This window comes from Alligator mississippiensis, chromosome 14, assembly GCF_030867095.1.
Source record: "Alligator mississippiensis isolate rAllMis1 chromosome 14, rAllMis1, whole genome shotgun sequence".
NCBI classification, from domain to species: domain Eukaryota; kingdom Metazoa; phylum Chordata; order Crocodylia; family Alligatoridae; genus Alligator; species Alligator mississippiensis.
The window spans coordinates 5639821-5662786 of NC_081837.1; the positions used below are offsets into that span (position 1 = coordinate 5639821).

The 22966-nt window shown below is 42.7% G+C and overlaps 1 protein-coding gene across 7 annotated transcripts in view; it reads right to left on the bottom strand.

The window, feature by feature from the left end:
* The window catches only part of ACACA (acetyl-CoA carboxylase alpha), a 182349-nt gene that overhangs the window by 88423 nt on the left and 70960 nt on the right, over positions 1 to 22966 (bottom strand). For 6 of the 7 annotated variants that reach the window (XM_006276473.4, XM_019493301.2, XM_019493300.2 and 3 more), the window contains 7 exons: positions 22427 to 22545; positions 12860 to 12883; positions 9889 to 10032; positions 8786 to 8882; positions 8339 to 8446; positions 6304 to 6360; positions 5958 to 6002 (listed from right to left, as the gene is read on the bottom strand). In XM_006276473.4, the coding sequence (XP_006276535.2) occupies positions 5958 to 6002; positions 6304 to 6360; positions 8339 to 8446; positions 8786 to 8882; positions 9889 to 10032; positions 12860 to 12883; positions 22427 to 22545 (594 nt within the window). The remainder of the gene's footprint in view (positions 1 to 5957; positions 6003 to 6303; positions 6361 to 8338; positions 8447 to 8785; positions 8883 to 9888; positions 10033 to 12859; positions 12884 to 22426; positions 22546 to 22966) is intronic. The other variant, XM_059717405.1, reaches the window with a different exon arrangement.

Below are 22966 nucleotides of genomic sequence, written 5' to 3' on the forward strand. Positions count from 1 at the left end.
AAAAATAATAAAAAAAAACAAACCAAACAAACTGCCCTATCCTTGTTACGCTCACAGCTTGCTGCTTTTTCTCTGGCTTACTTTTCTGGGAGTGTTTTAAAGCTCTGGACAGGACAATCCCTCCCTATCTGAATGCCCAGAGGTGGGCTCTCCCAATAGGGCTGACTGTTCCCTTTTAAAGGACACCCAGTTACACCCTGCTAATTGTGTTCCCTGTTCAAGGAAGTTTTAATGATTTTGAGAAAGTAATGAAAAGTCCAATAATTGATTTTATCTGCATGCCTTAAACAATATTCTAGAAATGTACAAAAAAAATTGTACATTTCTTTGCTCATCCATTACCTGCATGGAAATCATTTATCCCTCATGATATCAAGGTGACAGGTCAAATCCTGAATCTCACTGCAAATCTAGGGGATATTGCCTTTTTAATGACATACAGCACAATGCTCAACACCTAATAAGCTTGGAGGACTGTGAATGGGATTGCTCATACATTCAAAATGCCCTAGTAGATGCCATTATTGAAGTCTGTTTTATTGGAAGTTGTACTTTTTGCTTTCAATTTACTACAATAATAATCATTTTGGTTGTTACTACAGCAACTGCACCAACAGTAATACAGCCACTGTACTAAAGTACGATTGACTCTTTCCCATGCTGAAATCATTTTTGTACTCATTAATATGCTTTTATTGTTTCAACATGTCCCAAGCATCCAAGACATTATGTAAAATGACATGATAGATTTAAAGTGCTAATGCAGACGTCCTTCCAAACATATTGCATTTTAAAACGTGATTATAGTCAGAAACACAATACAGAAAGATGGTACCTTCATATCTACTCCCACCAGGTCCAATGCAGAAATACACTTAAGTATGCGTTGCCCCACTGAGCTCAGTGGGATTACACACATGCTTAAATTATGCACATCTCTATATGCTCTGCTGGACTAGGTCCCATGCGTTTCTGAGGCACATACTTTCACATTAAGGATATAATCCAGGGCTAGATTAATACTCTTCAATTTGCATTCAATGCAGTACATGGGAGAGTAAGTGTGACTGTTCTGTACACAGCACCATTAAAAAGAGTCAGTAATGCGGACATATCTTTAGGTAGATTTTGAAGAAGTCACGTGTGTTGTGTTTTACATCGCCATAATTCCATTGGTATTATGGATGTTTTGCACTGGTGTAAGTGTGGGCATCTTCAAGCTTTCTATTCCTGACAGAGACAGAAAGAACTCATCCTATTTTGATCCAACTGAAGCCTGCAAAGATGGGCAATTACAGAAGTCATTTCTTGAGAAAAAAGACATCTGACCTGGAGTTACTGAACCCTAGAACTGCTCTTAGAACCAGATGCAAGTTTTAAACAGCAAGGAAGAAAAGAAAAAGCCGCAGGTTGCCTAACTTCTATAAAAGGAGCATAATGACAGAGGGAGAGACAACGTATAATGTTATGGTGACCGTTCACAGATCTTACAACTACTGGATCATCTGTTCAGACCTCCTCCATAAATCAGGCCTTAGAATTTCATATCAAACCCAGTAACTTGTGTTTGACTACAGCATACCTTCCAAGTAGCCATATCTACCATAAAGAATCTTGCCACTGGAAAAATGGGCAACTTTATAGGGAGTTTCTGTGACACCCAAAATTAACATATAAGGAAACAAACACAGAATTAAGACTCTCACGTTGCCTCAATACCCTTCGAAAACCTTCCCACCTGCCCCCCTCTGCATGCTGCCAATTTCTCCTATCATCATCCATGCTCATTCTATCACTAATGTAATTGCTTTCAAGGCATTTGACTAGTGTTGTGGGCAAATATAATAATTAAATGTGCACATACACAAAAATTCTCAGTGCTCTGGTACCAAAAACCAAAAGAGGACTATGTTTCCTAGGAAGAGGAATTATACCCCCGCTGTGTTCTAATCAACCAACCATCATCAAGACAATCAAAATAATTTGCCTAAATTAGCCAATCAAGACACCCTGCAAATCGGAGAATGTGAAAAGCTACAACAGAAATCATCATAGCTGATTATTATACTAATAATCACGTTAAAAACCTAATGAGATGAGGAAATTGGAAGCTTGCTGGAGCAACTCTCTATTACCTCAACATGCTGGGAACTAATTATATAGACTGTAATTAAAACAAAAACAAACCCAAGCCAAGCCCTGGGTAAGTTAATAGTTGGTCCAGTCACAAACTGAACAGAGTAAGAGATAATAATGAAGACTGACACTAATGTAGCACCTTACATTTGGAGATCCCAAAGGCACTCTACCAACTTCTCAGGCACGTTGCTAACTATGCTGGCTCCTCTGAGTTGGAAAGTAGCAAGCTCCTAATAATGCAAAGTAACGCCCAACAGGTCAGTACAGAAAGCAAATGCTATCATGTGAGAACCTAAGTACACAGGAATACAGATGGAGAGCCCTCTTGGTTAACTAGACTGACTTCTGCGGAAAGAAAGCAAGCACCCTTCATTCTTTTACTGACCCCAAATTACGAGGGCCCATCTCAAACAACAGTAACGTTTTGGCTGAAAACACAAACACTGGGCTCTTCAATGTTGGGGTTTTTTTACTGCAGCTCACTCACCTACATGCTGACCAAACTGGAATTGGTGTTGCTTTTAGGGGAATGGCCCCAAATAACAGGGAGGCTCTTAGTCCAACACAGTATCTTTTGCTGCACAGATGAGTCAAGATTTATAGCTCCAAACTGTAGAGCTGTACCTCCGTGAGGATTTCTACGCCTCCAATTCCCACGGGCTTGTTTACACTAGAATGAAAGGGGGCCTGGACGATGCCTTGGTTTATGTGGTCTATATAATACTGGAATAAAATGAAGTCTGCAGAACTTGTTCAGAACTCACAATAGACAAACCTCCAAAGGTTCCCAGCATTTTTTCATCCAAACTCTTTACCAGTACTTGGTATAAGATGAGCTCCTTAGAATACCCTTGCTCCCGTCAGTGACCCTAATGCTTCCATACACTCCTTAGCATCTCTTCTCTGAGATGCTATCTAGCCAACAGTGTTTTGCTCAACTCAACCCAAACTGCACAGCTCCTAGCTCCCTAGACAGAAAAATCACATAGCTAAGACAGGAAGGAGGGGTACATCTGGCAGTAGTGACTACCAAAACACCAATGACATCGAAAGACGTGCCTTGCAAACCTTTTCCACCCAAAAACAACAAACAACAGGGCAGACTCATGCGTGAAGACACCCTAAGACACAAGTATCCTTTAGCAACTGGCAAATGTCTCACTAGTTTTTGAGTGTGTCTGGCATCTTTCCCTGCATTTTTCCCAAGCCTTACCCTGCGCTTTCCTGCTGGTCTCGAGCTCTGGGCTAAATAAAAAGCTGGCATTCAGCTCTCCTTTTACCTTGGAACAGGACAAAAAGAAAAGTGACTATTGATGATGCTGCATTCACAACAATTATTCTTCACTACAAATTAGATGATAAGATCCACCCACTTGACAGCAAGTCAGGATGGAGAGCTGCTTGAAGGTGCCTCTCCATGCATGCACACCTTTTTATTAACTGCCCGCACTCATGCCCATTGACACTGGCACTGCAATTGCACGTGAATTGTTTGAACTTTTCCTAGGCAGCATGTGCCAGGGACTGCTGGCCTTAGAAAGAGAACAGGTGTTACCTTCCTCTGAGTAGCTTTGTCAGGTTTTTTTTAAAATAGCAGCTGCACTCTGTTTTGCGCTGCAGGGATGAATTAAAATTCAACAGAAGCTGCATCTCAAAGTAAGATATTCAGTGGCAGTAGCAATCAGCCTCTGAGGTTTCATGTTTTTAAGAGCGATTAGCACATACAGGTTGGCAACTTCAAAAGATGTGATTTAGCCATAACACACATTCATTTTTCATGGTTAAGGGCTGATTTAAGGCTGGTATCATCTGACATAAGTGTAAATTCTGCCGCTGTCCTAATGAAAATTGGACTGGGCCATTAAGCACAATATATAGAGGCCACTCCCTAGTCAGAGCTCTGAGGATTGGCCCTCAGAGCTAGGAATACTAGGCAAAACATTAAACATGTACATTTAAAGGGAAGGGGCCACCCAAACACCATCCCTTGTGGACACAGCACCCAATGTCCACAGTTAGGCTTTAACAGAAGGATCTGTTAATCCAGAGTAATGAATGAACTCTGAAGCTACCGGCCTTTCCACTTAACAGAAGGATCTGTTAATCCAGAGTAATGAATGAACCCTGAAGCTACCGGCCTTTCCACTTACCCCAAGTCCCAGCTCTGTGAATCCTATGAGGATTCTTCTATTCCTCCACTCAAAAGCAACAGTCTGTATCCAGAGACCCTCATAGTTCATCTCCCAGAATATATTTTATCCTCTAAGCTCTTTTTTTCCTTTCTAAAGCCTGGGGTTCCTTACTTAAGCCCCCCACGTTTCTCCAAAGGCTCCCGCTTCCTATCTAAAGCCATTGATTGATATACATCTGTATACATTGTACTCTGCTAGGTTTGCTGCCATTAATACACTGGGGAAAGCAGTTCACTTTGCAGTATTTCCTAAAGCATTTTGGAAAAGCCTTTTACTTCTTTAGCCTCCAGGATAAACTCTCTTATTACTGTGTGAAGCAGAACCAATGAGGCTAACTTAGGGATAAGAAATATTCCTAGCACTAGATATTTTTAATGGAAAGAATTAAAAAAAAAAAAAGGGGGGGGGGAGCAGGGGACGTAGGTTCCAAACATTTTTGCTACCACAAGCCCAAAAAATTCACCTAATTAATAGGTACCAAAAATGATCTAGCTGACAAGGAAGTCAATTTTTCAACAGCAAGAAAACTGTAATCAGATAGTTGAGGGGAATGAGGGCTTCTTAGACACTACTACTCAATTATAATACAAATACAAAATACTTAAAAAAAAATTAAGAGCTGCAGGGAGACACTGTAGTGCATGTCATGGAGCATTAACACCTTACAATGCTGACAGTGCCTGGCCTTGTCTCTCATCTGACAATACGGCTAAATTCAGGCTTCTTTGCATCTGTGGTGGAAAGTCTATTCACCACACACAGGTATCATTCCCAAATGGCAATTGATAAGCTTGCTGCAAATCGAATAGAATATTGGTTGCTCAATAATTTGGTTATTTCTGCAGAGGTGAGAACTAGTTTGTCCTTCAAAAACAAAAGAAAAAAAAAGCAAGCTCTGCTAAAGGCAATTTGGTCACCCCAAACTTCTGCATTTCCCAGGCTGGATTCACATGCAACTTAACCCACCCTCCTTGTGTACCCACAACTCGCATCAACAGCAAGAAGAGCTGAGTTGATACACAAGGAGAAAGCCGGATTGTGCCCTGTACAGTCATCTGATTAGCAGGCATCAAGCTAGCCCATGCTCAAGTCAAAGCCCTGGGAAGCAGACAGCTTCCTCCTAACAGTAAGCACACTGAGTTCTACCTTGGCTGTGCCCCAAAACCACTCTGGGAAGTCAGGGAAATCACTTATCTGCCTCTCAGCTCATTAATCTGCAAAATGGGTAAAGAACTTTCACCTCCTTGGAGGAGAGGAAGAATGTGAAAATTTTAATATTTTATTACATAATTATTTTTACAATATGAAAAATCAACATTAGAACAATGAAGGCCAGCCCAGCTTCATTAAGTTATATGGATCTCTAAGTCAGTGTTTAAGTTACTGACTTTATTAAACCTGTGAGTCGCCTTAGTCAATAGGATTACTCATGCACTTGAAGTTAGGTATGTACTTAAATAGTTGGCTTACTGGAGCATTGCTATCAGACTCAAATAGCTCACTAAGGGCCAAATCTTAGTTACTTTACCCACATGTAACCTATATTTCCATCTGATTTACATAAACTGCAGAGAGACATTTCAGACAAAACATTCCAGAACTCTTTTTTTTTCTCCTTTTACTTACATGAAATCTTTGATCCACCTCATAGTTGACCTGTTTCCTGAAATCCTTACAAACGAAACACAGAAGGACAGGAAAGAAAAAAACAAAAGCACAAGAAAGCTAGCAATTAGTACTAAAATCATAAATAAATTAAGACAAGATCACAAGCGACTCTAAGGTATTTTCTTATATTGTCAATTCATTTTCTTAAGCAATTCATTAAAACCTCCATTTTAGAGAATGCAGACAAAAAAAAGCAGAACTAAAACTATAGAAAATATAATTTTCAATGTGAAAATAAAAGATGACTGTTTCTGTATGAGCTAGAAATAAAACGCTTCCATGCAGCAGCAGAGATATCAAGTACCTTTTGTGCTACAAGGAATGTCAGCCTCCGGATCCCATGCTCAATCAGGATGGATTTCTATAAAAGGAGGGACAACAAATAGCAGACATGATTTAATAGGAAACAAACATAAGAATCAAATTTGGCTGATCTTGTCTGGAGACTAATCAAGAAGCCACCTGATTTCAGTGGGGAACAGCACAGACCCACAAGAGGACACACAATTCTGTAGAGCAGGAGCAGTAATACACGAGGGCTAATTCCAATTTAGTTTAATAAGTTGAGGGTAAATCCATTCTCGGTTTACCTTTACTACACTCAGTGGAGCCACATCAGAGGAATACTGTTCCCTGCATCTATTATCCCTTTTCAATGAGTTATGTTCTCATCGCATTGCCTCCATTTCTAAAAAAACTTTCTGTTCGCTTTTTCAATTTAAAAAAAGAAAAAGGAGAGAATAAGGGGTGGGGGGAGGCGGAAAAAACCACCTCAGCATGACCAGGAACAAAACTACCCCTTGTGGCATGGACTGAAATGTTTTACTAAGGTTAAGCCCTTCGAAAATGAGCATCAGTGACTATATTCATGGTAAGGGAAGAAAATAACTTTAATAACGCCATGATTTAAAAAAGCAAAAATTGTTATTGCTTTTAAAATTCCACAAGTGGCAGACAATAACAGCATAGCAACAGGATTCTGATTACATTGTAATAATGTGGGTCTCACAGCAAGTCCACAGCTATTACGGAGCGATTAGGCATCAGCACCTGGAGAAACTCCATTTACACTGACTGCCTCAATCTCTTCCACAAGTCATTTACAAGTATATGATCCTAATTTCTATTAAAAAAAACCACACACAACATGCTGGGACTGGAAGATTATTTGAACAATTTGGATCAACCTATTTGATAGTTTAATGTGTTTTTTTATATCTTTTCTTTCTTTCTTTTTTTTTTTATTCCTTCCATAAAACGCCTGGAGCATGATCATGCAAATGAAAAACAAAACTAGTTTTGATTTTTTTTTTTTTTTTAAAGAGACAGGAAAATGCTGAACTGAACTGGGTAAGCTTAAAGGGCTTTTATAAATTTCCAGTTCCAGTGAATCTGTCGGTCCCATGGGTTACTGAATCCGTTAATTTAGTATTGCTCAATCAACTTCTAATGGATCTATGCTGCTAAAAACCTCAAAAAAGCACAACTCCAATTATTCATCCTACATGAAACTCCTCAAAAATTTCTGCAGACCTCTGTGCCATCTTCCCAACTTAAATGACAGGTTAGACATCGCTCTTACGACCCCTCTCAGAACCATTTCAGATGCAACAGAGTTGCAGTGAATGATGGCATAGCCACGTGGCAATATGGTTTACTGGCTTTCCAGGATAATCCAAAGAGAAACCAGAGCTCTCTCTAGAGGGGAGGGCAGAAGCAGATATGCCACCACGGACTAATGTTTTCCTTAGTGGTGACTGCAGGACTAGAATTTGGTTCCTGGCTAAACATCAGTGCGAACTCCTTACTTTATGAAAAGGAAAATCTAATCTACTGATCACTTCTTCACTGCACCACAGAAATAAAACTCATGGACCCTTAGATGCTATTTTGATGTCATCTCGTATGCTTCTATTATGCTAATGACAACTAAGATAATGGCAGTTTCTTGACCATGTTCTTGTTGACATTGGGAAAGGGGTTGTACCTTTTTCCTTCAGATCTGAAAGAAGTATCAAAGCTTCACCTGATTCATTTAAAACTAAAAAGTTCATGTACCCAACATTAATTAAAGGACGAGAAACCCCAGGTGACAGATCAGGATGCACATTTGACAATGCACAGGAAAACAATGGAATCTCTTTGCCTGCTCTGGAGTCCACATGGAATGGCAGTTGCATCTAGTTAGAGAAATAAAGTTTCAAAACAAGGTAAATTAAGGATTGAACTGTGCCATTTACTTATTTTAGAAGATAGTTAGGAAATGCACAGGAAATGAAAAGCAGAGCCCTACAGGATTTTGTAATATTGGGGAAGTAGGTTCGTTCTAGACTATTTACCTTGCTTTGTGTGAACTCCCTGAACATGGCTGCCAGCCCATCGTCATCAATATCGCTGTCGGTCTTAATGGCAACATTCAAGATGTGAATAGGCTCCTCTCTGGCAACCTGCAATTTAAGAAAAATAAGCCCAATAAATAATTAAACAGCAGCAACGTTGTGTATATATAATCTCTTCAGGCTCAGGAAGATCTTCCAGTCTATACACCAGCACTACAATGCAACCAATTCTGGTGAAGAGGTCCCATGATTAGACCAGCCGAAGGAAATACCAAGCACCTACCACATAAAAATCAGAACTACATAAACACAAGTACAGAAAGGGCCTACTCATGCTCCAATAGAGCTAATAATGGCAAAACTTCCACAGAAGCTAGTGGGACAGGTCCAGCTTGGGGTTTACAAATTTTAACATGAAAGCAGTCCAGAGGGAAGGAAATCCTATACCTTATCTTCATCATACAAAGAAGTGCGGCTGGCTTCACGGAAGGTCGGGCTTTGGGGAGGAGAGTCACAGAAGCAACCCATCACTTCATCGAAGATTCTGAAAGCCAAACGAATACTAGCTGTAAATGAACCGCACCCAGGCTAGCAACAGTACAAGCTAGCATGCAGAGACCACCTTCACGTCAGGGGAAGATGGTGGTAATTCCCTCTGCACTGAAAAGAAATACTATCAATGACAAAAGCTAAAAAATCAGGACAAAGCCTCAGTGTTTAAACTTCTGTGCAAGAAAGTAAAAGAGTATCCAATATGTATTTTTAATATATTCGTTTCTAGTGTCCATATATTTCATCATTCTTGAGGTAGCAGTGAAAGGCTTAGGACGTGAGCCTTGATATTCCAATGTAATTGCCCCTCTCTTTGGGGGGTAATGCATCAGGATACATAAAGAGACAGACAACAGATGCATTTAAACAAAAGATGCATCATCTCTGGTGTGATTTACTCTGGCGTTATGTTTAATTTCACCTGACATTTCATTCATCACATTGTGAACGGCTTCTTCTGTTCTTGCCTCAGACAGAGTTTAGCTTTTTTCTTTGTCTTTCCTCTCCTCTGACACATCTCACAATGCATGGAGGCATCATCAAACACTAGACAAAATGATAGCACAACCATACCTCTAAGCAGAGACTGACTCTTCAACAAAACCCACCATAACCCCCAAGACAGAACAGAGAGCTGCAGGCCCCCACCCCAGATCACTGCAGGCTCTGCAATCTTTTGCATGAGCTCAGAGAATCAAAAGCTGCAGGTATTCCCAGCCACATACGCAGCTGTTGAGAGGTAAGGTCCAGTGAAAAGTTAAGATACTTAGGACCTTTGAAATGTTAAAGAAAAGATGCAGTTTATATGGTTGCCTGCAAGCTGTTTGTGGCATCCTAGAACTTTGTCTCTGCAAGCCATGTTAGAACCTCTATGAAGCCTTCAGGTTTGGTTCTAAAAGCAGGCAAGGATTTTGTCTGGCTGCATCTGATCACCCATGGTACATCACCCTACACATGCACACATGTGCAGTAACCCCACTCGTCCCAAACCTACCGACCTGACAAAATCGTCAAATGTCCTGAAGGAGACCATCCCGCCCATCCGCTGGCAGGGCGGGGTGAATGAGTTGTCCAGCAGCACGTCACTCACGCTGGCCACGTGGACCATCCCGTAGTGGTTGAGGTTGGAAGAGAAGGACATTCTAAATGGCAAGTCAAATGAGATCGCTGTTAGTGGGAGGGATGTCAAGAGTCGGGTTTTTGATTTAATGGTTTGAAAACGAAGCAAGTTATAACAGCCCAAACTTTAGTTTAGTGTGGCCCGATTAACTGTTTCACCACTGCTGTGATACACCTACTGGGCTACCTTCTTAAGTCCTCTGTGTCATTGAAACAAATCTGGTAATCTTTACCTGGACATTCCTGGAATGCTCAGCAAGAGCCAAGGAGTTAAAAAATAGCATTATTCCCCTTAAAAAAAAAATGTATTTCTTAAGAGGGAAAAGACCCGAGATTAGAAGTGAATTATGATTCTGAAATGCTGATGGCATTTTTTTCCTGCACCTGTGCTATGCATAATAGATGGAGTATTCAGGTAGATAAGAGTAATTCTAGATTTTGGCACTTGAAAGGTTTAGTAAATCTTTACAAAACATGTTCAAAATATATTGAATTATACTTATTCTACCTTAAAAAAAGCCTTACAGTTTTATACTTGCTGTGCTCTCTTAGCTTCAGCAAGACTTTTTTCTTCCATCTTTCAAAGTATTTTGTGATTTATAAACACATCTATTCTGCGTCTTACTTGATTGCTAGTTCCCTTAAAAGATATAATGGAGCCAAAAACTTGTTATAATGCTGCCATGGGACACAGACTTCTGTACCTGATCATATCTGGTTTCATACATTCAAAATAAGAGCAGTACCTCACCGCAGTGCCTTCCACTTAATTCAGTCACCAATTGATTCAATTTTCCATTTAAATTTGATCAAAACCTTGAGAAAATTACAACTTCCTCCCTTGTATTTTGGGGGACTGCTAAGTAATCCAAAGCTCTGGCTACAGAAGGAAAGGGGATAGTGAACCAGAAGGAAAACCCCAAAATGAAAAAAGAGATGGTCTTTGTCAGATACAGCTGCTAATGATTATCATTATCACCAAGTGCTTCATATGCAAGTAGTGAAACAACCCCCTGAGTAGTGATATCGCCTACAAGGATGGACCAATTTCGTATTTTCATGAAACCCAGGACAGACTTGGATGAAATAAGAGGAAGGCACTACAAAAGAGGCTTTTGCATCCTGAAGGAGGACTGTGCATCTTAATTGAAACATCAACACTTTAATTTTCTAAGGGCTTGATCCTGCGCATATCCAACACAGTGTCAGACTTCCCAAATAGCCCGATGGATGTGGGATTGGGCCAGGTGTTCCTCTCACCATTGGAGCAATAATGACTTAAATAAAACATTTAATCTTTTGTCAGCACTTGCCAGCTTGAAACGAAGGCTGGTAGACAAAACCCCGGGTGCTATGAATACAGACCATCCTCTAACTAGCTGACCATCCTCTACAATCAACTTGTGGGCAGCGTTTTCATGTGAACTGTTGATCCTTCCAAAACAATCTACTACCAAATAATCTTAAATCACAGAAGGACTGAGATTGCAAAGAACCCCTCACCTCTGCAACTGGCATCATAAAGGGTGGTTATGCATCGGCCCTGAATACACGCACTAACAAATCATATCTCTGACCAGGGAAGGGTTGGCTAGCACCGTTCCATGTGCCTATTTAGAAAGGTATTTGCTGAATTAAGCCTCTGCCTCCACACCTGTGCCACAGCAGAGGGCATCTGGCAGTGGGCTGAAGTGGGGTCTAGATTCAGCAGCATACGTAGGCACAGGCTTACTTTACAACATGCGAGTTGTCCCATTAAAGCCAAGCACACGCTTTGCTGGATCAGGGCCCCCACCAGCCACACAGCAGGAAGACGTCAAGTGCCCAATATTGCAATGGGCAGAGCTCCTATGGACCACATGGGATCAGGACCAATATATTCAAAGGTGTATTTACCCACTGTGCCTCATATTCAGTTTTAGGATTATTATTTTTTTTAATGCAGAAAGCCTAATAAAGACATCATGGCAGGAACTGTCCTGAGTGCAACGAGAAAAAGTATAAAGTATCAGCAATCTTAATAGCTTGCTCCATATTCGAAGGCACTCTGGGATTTTGCAGCTAATCTCTGATCAGGAATCATAAGGCTTTCAAACCTGCTTATGCTATTTTTCCCTTGACATGTTTGTAAGCAGCAATAAATGGGAGGCTTTTAGCTTTGAAACAGCAAAGTCTTTCCGTTCATGCATCTTCATGTGCATTCCCTACCACCAGGACCATGACAGGCGCCCGCAGACATTGTTCGTACATTATTCAAAACCACAAACATTTGGGGATTGAGGCATGGGGGAGCGCAGGGGGTGGCAGGGATGGTAAGTACTGAAAACACAACAAAACATGCTGTCAGCTGTTGCAGATGAATGTTCGTCTAGGGAAGGGTGCAAAAGAACCCTCATCACCAAATACTGAGCTGTTTGCAGAGACCAGCACCAAATACTCCTGATCTTACACCTCGTGCCCTTGATTCTCCTAGAATCAGATGCCTATTTCACTGTGACACACCCAAGTGGAGAGTCAGCAGCTAACAGCCAAGATCCAAGGAAGTGAGTGGGGGAAATGCATTTTCTTCTACGAAGTTCGTGGCACGGCAGGTAAACTGAGCGCTTGGCAAATTTAGCTTTAAAGCCTGCTGCATGCGAAGTTCCCTTTACCAAGGCAACGGCAAGCTGAAAACATGTTTTTAAAAAAATGCAAGGTGCGGTGGGTCAGGGTCAGGAGAGGAAGCAGAGTTACAGTTCAGGGTGCCCAAAGTAAGGACAAGGTTTCCAAACACAGGACAGGTTAAGCATTATGCTACTTCCATCTAGTCTAGCTTTCTTTTCAAACTTTAAAAGAGCACAAGTACCGTACCTGTTGAGCGTGGGGATGTTCCCTCTGTAATCAAACAACCACAGTTAGTTACAGATTGGTTAGTGAAAGCCATAATCAATGAATTGATATTTGAGCCAGTATGCAGCCCAGCAACAAGTGTACATTCAATGAACGCAAATTGGTCGCACAATCAAGAAAGCACCAGTGGGATTCCTCCTCAAAGAAGGCATTCATCACCTGGCCCAGCCAGCAGGGGCTGCTGAGCAAATGAACACCTCATGATGTACTTCCCCACTTCTAGATGCACACAACAACACACCATCAGCAAGCTGCGTGTTTATGATGTCCCTGTGTTTCTAGCACGTTGCGTCAGACCACCTCCAAGCACTGTGCAGACGCTGCAAGCCTGAAGCAAGATGCACAAACCACACCACACGGCGGCAACAGACACCCCTGTTTGACAGAAGAGTGAACGGAAGCACAAAGACATTCAACGACCGGGTCACATGGCTAGTCTGCAACAGGTCTAGGAAAGCACCCCAAGTCATGATGGCCAAACTTCTACTTTAAGCAGTAGCCCCCATGCTAGTTTCTGGAAGAGTGCAGGAAGTGAAGGCAGCATGGGAAGTTAAGGGAGCAGAGATAACACAATCACACAATAGCACACTTGACATTTTCTACACACAGGCCTGAAGCACCCAAACCCAACGAGCACAACTGAACATTGGTATTCTGGAAAACTTCCCAGGTCCTGTTGGAAGGACATGCCAGCCCAGCTGACTGGTTTTTTGTAGGCAAGGTGAGACTTCATGATGTGCAGAACAGTGGAGAGTAAAGCCCGTTCCCTTGCAGTAAGTTGAAGGGTATACCCCAGCCAGGTCCATGCAGGAAAGCATGGGGTGGTGCACGACTGCATGCAAGCTGCAGAAATAGCCAACACCCGACATCCAAAATACTAAAGACACAGCTGAAAAAAGCACATAGACACAAAGGCTTCAAGCCCCCACCTCCCCCTACAACGAGAACAGATTAGGGAATGAGAACAGATTAACAGTAAGGCTTAGGGGATCATGTGTCAAGACTCTTCATGCTGGACGAGTCGCCTTTACTTAATTTTATTTGCTCTGGGAGGGCTCTGGGCTGCTACTGGACATCGTGTCATGGTGTGTGGAAGCCTGTGCTTTTTCTAGATCTGGACTGCCACATACACACCCTACAAGTGGTCCTTCTCACGGATCTGCTCTGTTATGGGAGAGGAACATTCACTTCAAGGTATGGCCTGTTCTGTAACTGGACAACTTGACTTAAACCACACAGGGGACCACCACAAATCAACCCCAGACCTTACCTGTTAGGTAGGATGCCACATTTCATTGCCTCTAGTCAATGGGGAAGAAGGCAGTGCTGCAGAAGCTGCCATCAGAACTACAGCCTGGCATCCCTTTCTAGAGCACCACACATTTTATTTTGGTTGGCAAATGGTGGGAAACCTGTGTACTGTCGACTTAAGTGAAAGCCATTCTAAAGACAACAGGGTGTCTGTACATCTAGTGCACCTGGTCCCTAGAAGGCTTCTGATTCCTACAGAAAATGGAGAGTGAAACTGCTTGCTTAGAAACAACAAGATGCATGTCCATTTTTCTCTCATATGGAGCACACCGCTGCCTTGCTCTAGGAAAGGCTCTCGATCCCCAGCACCCAGCCCAGGAGACTGCAGCAGGAGTCTCCCGGAAGAGAACAGAGGATCCGGTGACAGAGGAAAGAATGAATGACCTTCAAGTTGTACCTTACTTGCCGTCACAGTGAACCATTCTTGTTCAGCACTGAAGTTTTAACTGCACGGCCCAAGTCAAATGAAACTGAAAACACAGAAGCTTAAAGCTATACTATGGGCAGTTATCAGTTATCTTAAAATGTTGGGGTGGATTTCCTTTTCTTTTCTGGTGTACGCATAGTGCAATACTCCCGAGGCTTTTTCCCCCATCAGGAATTGGAGCATGCACCATTTCAAAAACACCACGGGGTCAAGTTTTGGTCTTTTCAGAATAATCAGTGGTGTGAAAAGTGCTGTGCATTCCACTTGCTGGCCTTATACCCTGGGGTGTCTAGAAATTGCAGCAGGTTGAACTTTAGCCTCCAAAACACCAGCTGCAATGCTACCTGCGATATGGCTGGGGCCCTGGCAAAGGAAACAATATCGGAGCCCTGCGAGGCTAAATAAATTCACAGCTTGCAGCCCATGAAGTGTGCTCTCAATAGATGTCTCCATACAGGTCCACCAAACTCCACCTGGGCTCTGTCTGCACCACTCCACCTGCCTCCCAAATGATTGCTTTTTAAATCAACCTTTTCCATGCCTGGAGAAGAGGATCTGTCTGGGCACAAATCAGAATACTGAAGCAGGCAGCTGTACACCACATGTTCCAGCATTAAGATTCCTCCTCCCCTGCTTCCCCATGCAAACGCAGGTCCCTCGGCCCTTTCCCGTGCCTCCCAGCTGAATTTGAATTTGCTTCTGTTTTCCTCTCTCTTTTTCAGGAGAGTTCCCCTATGAATATGATGGCAATGCATGCAAAGCGCCACTGGTTATATCAAGCTGTGATTGAGTGCCAGCGCAGGGCAAAGCTTTTGAAATCAGGCAGCACAGCAGAATCAGTAGAGGTCGGCTGAATAACCCACTTGTAGTTATTAACAGCAGTACCGCAGGAGCAACAGCAATTCTACTGGCTGTGACTAGTGGCATTCCTCTTATGTTCCTCATTTCTGTGGAAGAACCCAAACAGAGGGCTGCAAAACATGCCTTGAACCATCTATTTTGATTGGTCCCCTTCTCCCCCCTTCCCTCTGGTCCCTTGCAATTCGGCCAAACTGAACCTGGTCCTGAAGTCTCATTTGCATAAAATTATCATTGTTCCATTCAGTTTGCTGCCTCTTCAATAGCCCCGTCTTTCTCTGTTGGAAGATTCTGCCTGTTCCAAAGCAGACAAGCCAAGGGAGCTGCAACACATGACTGCTGCCTGCTGTCTAATTAACATTAAGCCCACAGCATGAAACTACAGGGATTTACAGGTGTCCTGGAATCATTTTCCCCTCTTCCCTCCTGATACCAGCTAGTCTCCCACAACAAGGAGGGGACTTCAGGCAATGTAATGATACACTAAGAGTTCTGCACTTGTGCAACCAGACAGCCAAAAAAAACCCCTGCAACTGCTTCAATACCGGGAGTCAAATGTCTCCCACAAGAAGTCATTTCAGCAGCTTCAGCTTGCAGAAAGGCTTCCATTTTTTTTGCCAGATGTTGATGTCTTACAAGCAGGTCACCATAAACGTACGAAGCAAACACGTTAAAAAGGATGCAGGAAAGGGCCGCACAGACAGCACTCCAGGAGAACCTGGACTCCGGCATTTCCAGGCAGACAGCCCCATTGTGAAAAGCAGCACGTGACTCAGCCCTTCCTCTGTTCAGAATGGTTTGGATCTCTAAGTCTGCTAGGTGACTAAGGAGAAGACTGGCAAAGGTGCCCAGGATGCCTGTAATTGGTGATGCACCTGAACACAGCTGCACTGAGGAAAAAATCATGCCCCTTTCAAAGTCTGGAAATTAGTATAGTTAGAAACCGGAATGAAGGTGTCAGCAAATGTCCGATAGGGTACAAAAAGGCAGAAATCAGATGCACACGTAAGCATGGAGATTTACTAAGATTCCCATCAGGTGCCTCGGAAATGCAAACACATCTAATGATCAGGCCTAAATTCTGTTCTCTGAAGTCAAACAGGAAGTGACAGCGGGCTGCAGCCTTGAAGGATGAATTCGGACAAAGAGGCATTTATGCAAAGCTTTTACAGATGTGTTTAGGTGTAGGTTGGGTCACACACACGTACGCTCACCCTGTCCTGAAAAGCCAGGCGTCTAAGGATGACCTCAGTGGCATGTGTATGCTTGTACATATAAAGATCCGTGCATACAGATAATAAGAGAAATGTTTAATGCAAATCAGGGGACTGACAAATGAGCCGTTTAACATAGGCCATCATCTGTTGAATGCAGAGGTTGGCTCTGTTCAACTACTCTAATGTTAGAATGGTCTCTGACCATCACAGCCTGCTTGCGGGGCCTTTTATACTGATTTCACTGTCTAACACAAAAAATAAGGAAATTCTCAGCTCCCTGTCCCTCCTGTAATCTTAGCTTTCCTCTAGCAGGCCAGCAAGGGGGAATGTGAAGTGTGTTCACTGATTCAATCTCAGAGCACATAGGTCCCCCAACTTTCTAAAATTTGAGTATGTAGAGTCTCCATCAGAGTCTCCTATGTCCAATGCAGGGGACAGGACCAACCACCTAAATAGCCCACCCTCTCCCAGTGCCTTAGAGGAAATAGTCCTTGTTAACCCTGAGTGATGAGCCAGAAAATATACCACCTTGGAAGACCAGAAACTCACTTCCACCTGAGATGGCAGTGGAATGACCGTGGACAGGAGAGGTTAGGTTATATCTCACTTTGCCTAAACCTTTATGGCTCAGTCTGCCTAGGGTAGCTATGTGAGACCAAGAGCTTTTTACTGGGGACAGGGTGATAACTTGTACCCAACACCAAAATGAAAAAGTGAGGACATTACATCCAGTCACTGTCACAACAGCAGTGGGAAAGGAGACATTGGGAGGGGTGGAGAACTACACAACCTGGACCCACCCCATCGCCATCAGCGGTTCTGTTCCCATTCTGGAGGGCAGGATGAACAGGAAGGAAATGTGGGTCAATAACAGCTGAATGGGTTGGCTGGGGGAAATAGGGGAAAATCTGGGGAATCACAGAACAGCTAACAAGCTTGTAGCTTTTGACATTTCACTCCTCTTGGATGTTTGTTATTGCCAGTGTGTCTTATCAGTCTACATTATAATACCCTTTATATATCAGTGGCTGTCACAATTCATGCTCATGCAAAAAGGGTTTCTGATTTAGAGGGAAGGCTGTGGGTGCTGCTGTAATACCAATTGTAAAAACAGCATGTTTGGAAATATTAATTCCACCATCTGCAAAGAAGCTCTCACTACTGCCAAATGAGAAACATTGCCCTCTTAGGGGTTGATATAAAAGATGCAGTTAACGGGGTTACAGGAGGAAAAAGCTTTTCAGAGAACTGTTGGAGCCTTTGGAAAAAAAGATGGGCTCAAATTCTCTCTGAAACAGCACTACCCAGGGGAATGCTAGCAGGACAGCCACTCCTAGAAAGGGGATCAGCAGAGAAAGGAGGATCACAGAACGCTTACTTTCCTTGTCTCATACAAGCAAAGCGCTACCCAACGCTGATGCTGGTCAGCCTCAAAACGAATCAAGGCAACAGAAGTTGTGATGGTGACAGACAATGCATGCTGCAGACAGGATGAGCAGGAGAAATGAATTTGGCCTTGGAGACAGGAATGATGGGGGTAGGGGGAGTGGGTGTGTTCATTACATTCACAAAAGCTTTCAGCGCGGCATGTGTCCTTCAAAGCTTTAGGAGCCTCTGCCAGAGAAGCATTTCCCTGAGCCTTTATTCAAGTTACTCTGCAGTCTCTGTCATGACTAAGAAGCAGCGCTCAGAACAATAACACACAAAAGGCTGGACTGACATCCACAGGAGGAGTCTGGCAGGGTCGCAGGGTGTCAGTCTGGCTGTTCAAGTCAGCTTCTGTGCTGAAACCCTAATGTGCATCTTTTCTGGTGATCCTGCCCTTTGCATTATGCCAATTACGTGGTCCTCGGATCAAGTGTTGAAAGCTGGTGTGCAATTCAGATTAAGTCCCCATGTGGAATTAAAACAGAGCGAAGCAATGACACTTGGCAAGTAGCCACATATTTCAACCAAGATAAGAGCTGGAAAAGAAGAACTGAGTGCAGGAAAGTGTTCTGCTCTGTGATGTGAAGAGGATGGATACTGTTCCTAAGATAGCCATAGGAGGTCAGCTATGGTTCACTCAATTCTGGTACAAATTAAATACCAGTGTAGAGAAAATAAGTCTATCATAACCGGAAGGGTGAAAGTAAAGCAAGCACTGATTTTCCTTCTTGCCAAGTATGGCTGTGAACACTGGGCTCCCCAAGACAATGAGGTGAAATGGAGTCTTTAGAGATCTCATGCTGGCTGACACATTCTCTGACCACTATGATTAGAAAAATGTGACAAACCAGAACCACGAACATCCTATCTATGGGAAAAGATTGAGAGGAAGAAGCTAAAATGTTTTGGGATTTAAACAAGAGAGACGAGGATGTTACAAAGCTGAGAGGCAAAAAAACAGTGGGGAACAACACTGAGGATGGATATGGTGAAGGAAGGGTTGGCCCACAAAACCAGCATCTCTGCAAATGCTAAAGGAGGAGAGGGAATCTGAACTAGTATGCTCCATGTGCATTTCCAGCAGAACACCTAAGAAAGGGCTTTTAGGAGACTTCTGTCTGGCTTGCAATTCTCATGAAAGAAAAAGAACTCTGTAAATCACTATTCAGTGTGCCAAAGGATTCGTGCTATTGCAGAATAATTTAAGGAAGAACTCTAAGTTTCAGGACTGGGTTTATTTATTTCCCAAGTCTGTCTGCTCTCTCCCCTGGGTGGCAGAAACAGGCAGAGGCCATCCACACATGGTGGGCTCAGCATGTAAGCACCTGCTTTTGACAGCCTCCACCTGAGGAAGGTAGCTATTAAATGCCCGTATCAGGTCCTGCAGATTGGAGTACTGCAATGCACTGGACTTGGAGACCATTCAGGAACTCCATTTGGCACCAAAAGCTGTGGCCTGGCTACACGGTACTTCTTGTCTGGCTTCCAATGGGTCAATAGAAAGAGATGGGTTTTGATGTACAAAGCCCTTTATAGGTTCAGTCTTAAGTGGTTTTGCTCTTGAAGAACTATCCTGGCAATCGGTATCAGCAGAGATTCTCAAGAGGACACAACTGTCTGAGGCCCCAGGATCAGTTCTCAGTTAGTCTAACCAAAGCAGTCTCCAATCACTAATGTTCTCTCCTACTCAAGGAATATCCAGGAACCAGAAAAATTTCCTTCATCTTATTCAGCATTCAGAATTGATGCTTTTTACCTTTTTTTTAATAAGTCTTAATTGGGAGCCATGCGCTGCCAAACACCTTATGTACTTTACAGAGGGTACTTTACAGAGCAATTGGTCAGACCAGGTAGGTATCGCACAAGTGTTTCTGTCCTGATTCCATGATGGCACAAGTATGACTGGCGTGAATACCCAGGTGGGAGAAAGTGGAATTTGATTTTGTCAAGCACAAACAACCCACCATTTTCCAATTTTCTTTGGGCTTATTAAAATTTAACCTTGGGAAGCCAACACAAAGGGACACAAGCATCAAACATCCAACCATGCATTCCTGGAAAGCTTGCTGCAGCATCCAGCCAACCCTAACTCCTACTGAAGGACCCTGACTTTGTAATGTGCTTCTACCCCCTGGATTTGAATCTAGGGTTGCGGAGCTTCAGGCCATACTGCAGAGACTAACAAGATTACCTGAAATGTTCTGAAGGGTGGTTTTGGGTTGCTGGGTTAAGCTGAACACAGATCAACTGAAAAGCTGCATTTTTATCCTTTCCAGAGTAAAATTTTAGATTGATAACAAGCACTTCTTACAAAAGGAAAAACAATGGCAGATGGAGAGCAAGGACGGAGAGGGGATAAGAGACTTGCTTACAGGACTCATAGCGAGCCAATGTCACAGCCAGCTTTAGAAGTCAGCCATGCTATTTCTTCTAGTCCTCTGCTCAACTTCGAGTGTGTATGTGTGGTTAATTGCACCAACTTCTTCCACATTATTTCAGCTTCCTAATTTCCCGTTTCCTTGCATGATTTATTCTATGGGCCATCTGACAGTTGCACAACTCAATGTCAGGTTTTGCTGTGTAGAAATTATTGTGGGGCAAATTCATCACAAACATACTTAAGTGAAATTGCACTGAAACCAATGGAGTTACACTTGTTTATGCCTGCAAACACTTTGGGCATAAACCCCGCTTGCCCAGGCCCACAGACTGGGTGTGAAGTGTTTACATCCAGCCCCCGGTGAGGAGATGCTGATGATCAGAAAATGGAACTGGGCTTCTGGATGTCATTCTGTGAATCTGACAGGGAGAGGAGATTTCTGGACAAAGCAGCTTTCCTTTGGGCAAGAAGGTTCTCATTTTCTCTGTGACCTTGCCTGATGAAGCTGGCACAACAGTCCTAAGACAGTGATCAGCACAGGCAAGCCAAACAACCCAAAGCTACAAGCTGCAGTAAAGCAACGGTGAAGCAAACAGGAAGGCAGGAAATGGAGAAAGAATGGGGAGGTAGAGAGTATTATACCAGAGCACTAAAAATAGTATGCAATTATTTACAAATATTCTAGCACTGAAGGAAACAGATGAGACCAATGCGTGGCCCATTTGTACCACGGGTGCTTTGTGCCGCTTGTTGAGGACACTCATTCTTTTCCAGCAAACCAGATGCTGAAAACCATTTAAAAAAAATATACTGATGGATTCTCAATGGAGCGAGACGGGACCCCATTGCCCAACCCCACCAAAAAATAAAAGGAGTAAATAAGGGAGAGGATATTTGGAGACAAAGAAGGAAAATAGCACTTTCCTCAAGAAGGCTGATACAACTCTGTCAACCTAGCATAGATCAACAGTGGCATCCAGTGGCTAACAGGATTCATCGCAGCTCTGGGCTCTAGTTACTCTCTCTCTTTCTTTGGGCAGGGTAAGAATTCAGTGCAGACCTGGTTCAGAATGTCCTTGCCTGGTGTCTGCTTCAAGATCCCTAATGTAAGTGAAAAACCACCTTAATTATCTGTGTGGCCTGAGGGAAGCTGAAGAAGTTCTGTTAATCAAGAGACATTTCGATGTCATTAGTGTATGTGGGGAGCTGTGACCCCTGTTCCAGATAACAGGGGAATGGCAAATCATTGAGCCTTTGGTTGGAGCTTCATGTTTAATATTCACAAGCCATGAAGAACAATACTAACTGATACCCCAAACATTTAAATTTGCTAAGATCTCATCTGAACATGTTAAGACTCTCTGAACAGAGCACTGCAAGTCCTATTGAAATCCTTTGAGTTACAATTTATCAAACGAACCCAAGTTTGAAAGCGCATGGGACCCTCCAAAGAAACAGCCTTCGATCAGGGGTAGCTAAAAAGAACATGTGATTTTTTTTTTTTAAATACCAAATCATTTTTTTACTCCAAAATCCGTACTTGAACTGTAGTTTTTGAAAGGCTCAAGTTTTAAGCTGGAGTGAATCTATGGAGGTGAAGTTACTAAACTGAACTGACCTCTCACCTGAGAAAACTGAAAACTAGATCCTAGTGAATGCAAGTGAATCAGAGAAACTAGACACAGGATATTCTAAGAATAGCCAAGTGGTTCTTTAGATTTAAGAGAATTAGGTGAACAACTTGAGTAATACTGAGTTTATCTTGATTAACTTGTCTTTCTTAAGGCTAATTTATATATCTTTTCTTCTCTACCTCCACTCATTCACTGAGTTCCATTCCAGGATTCCCCCAGATGAAATGGGAATTGGTCCCTGACTCCAAAAGATGTTTGCATTTTGGCTCTGACCTGTTTGGATGGGAGGTGGGTAACATGAACTGGAACTCCACCACACAGGTGTTGTCCTTTAGCTGCCGATGCTGGACACTGTTCAACTCATAGGCAATGTATGCTCTTCGAACATACACCTGGTTTAAAAAGAAATTCCTCATCAATTCAACTGCGACAGAGAAGCAGGAAAATAGAAATGATGCATTAGAAAAGATTAAAAATAAAAAATTAAATAAAATGAATGCCACAAAATGAATATTTTCTGGACTACTCTTCTAATCTAAACTACAAGAGTATCAAAGTACTATTACCTTAGAGCCACTGGCCTACCGCAAGGAACATCTCTGTCAGTGGCCTACACAACATATCTTTCAGTCCACTTACATTTGAAATGGTATTTCCATGAGCCTGGAAATTTCTTCCTGACCCCAGCTGGTAACTAGTTTGTACCCTGAAGCATGAGCACTAATAAAAGTGGTATGTAATGAAGGAGAGAGGAAACTACCTCATCTCCATTTAAGTCAAAAGACAGGAACGGCTCAGGCAACTTGTTGCGAT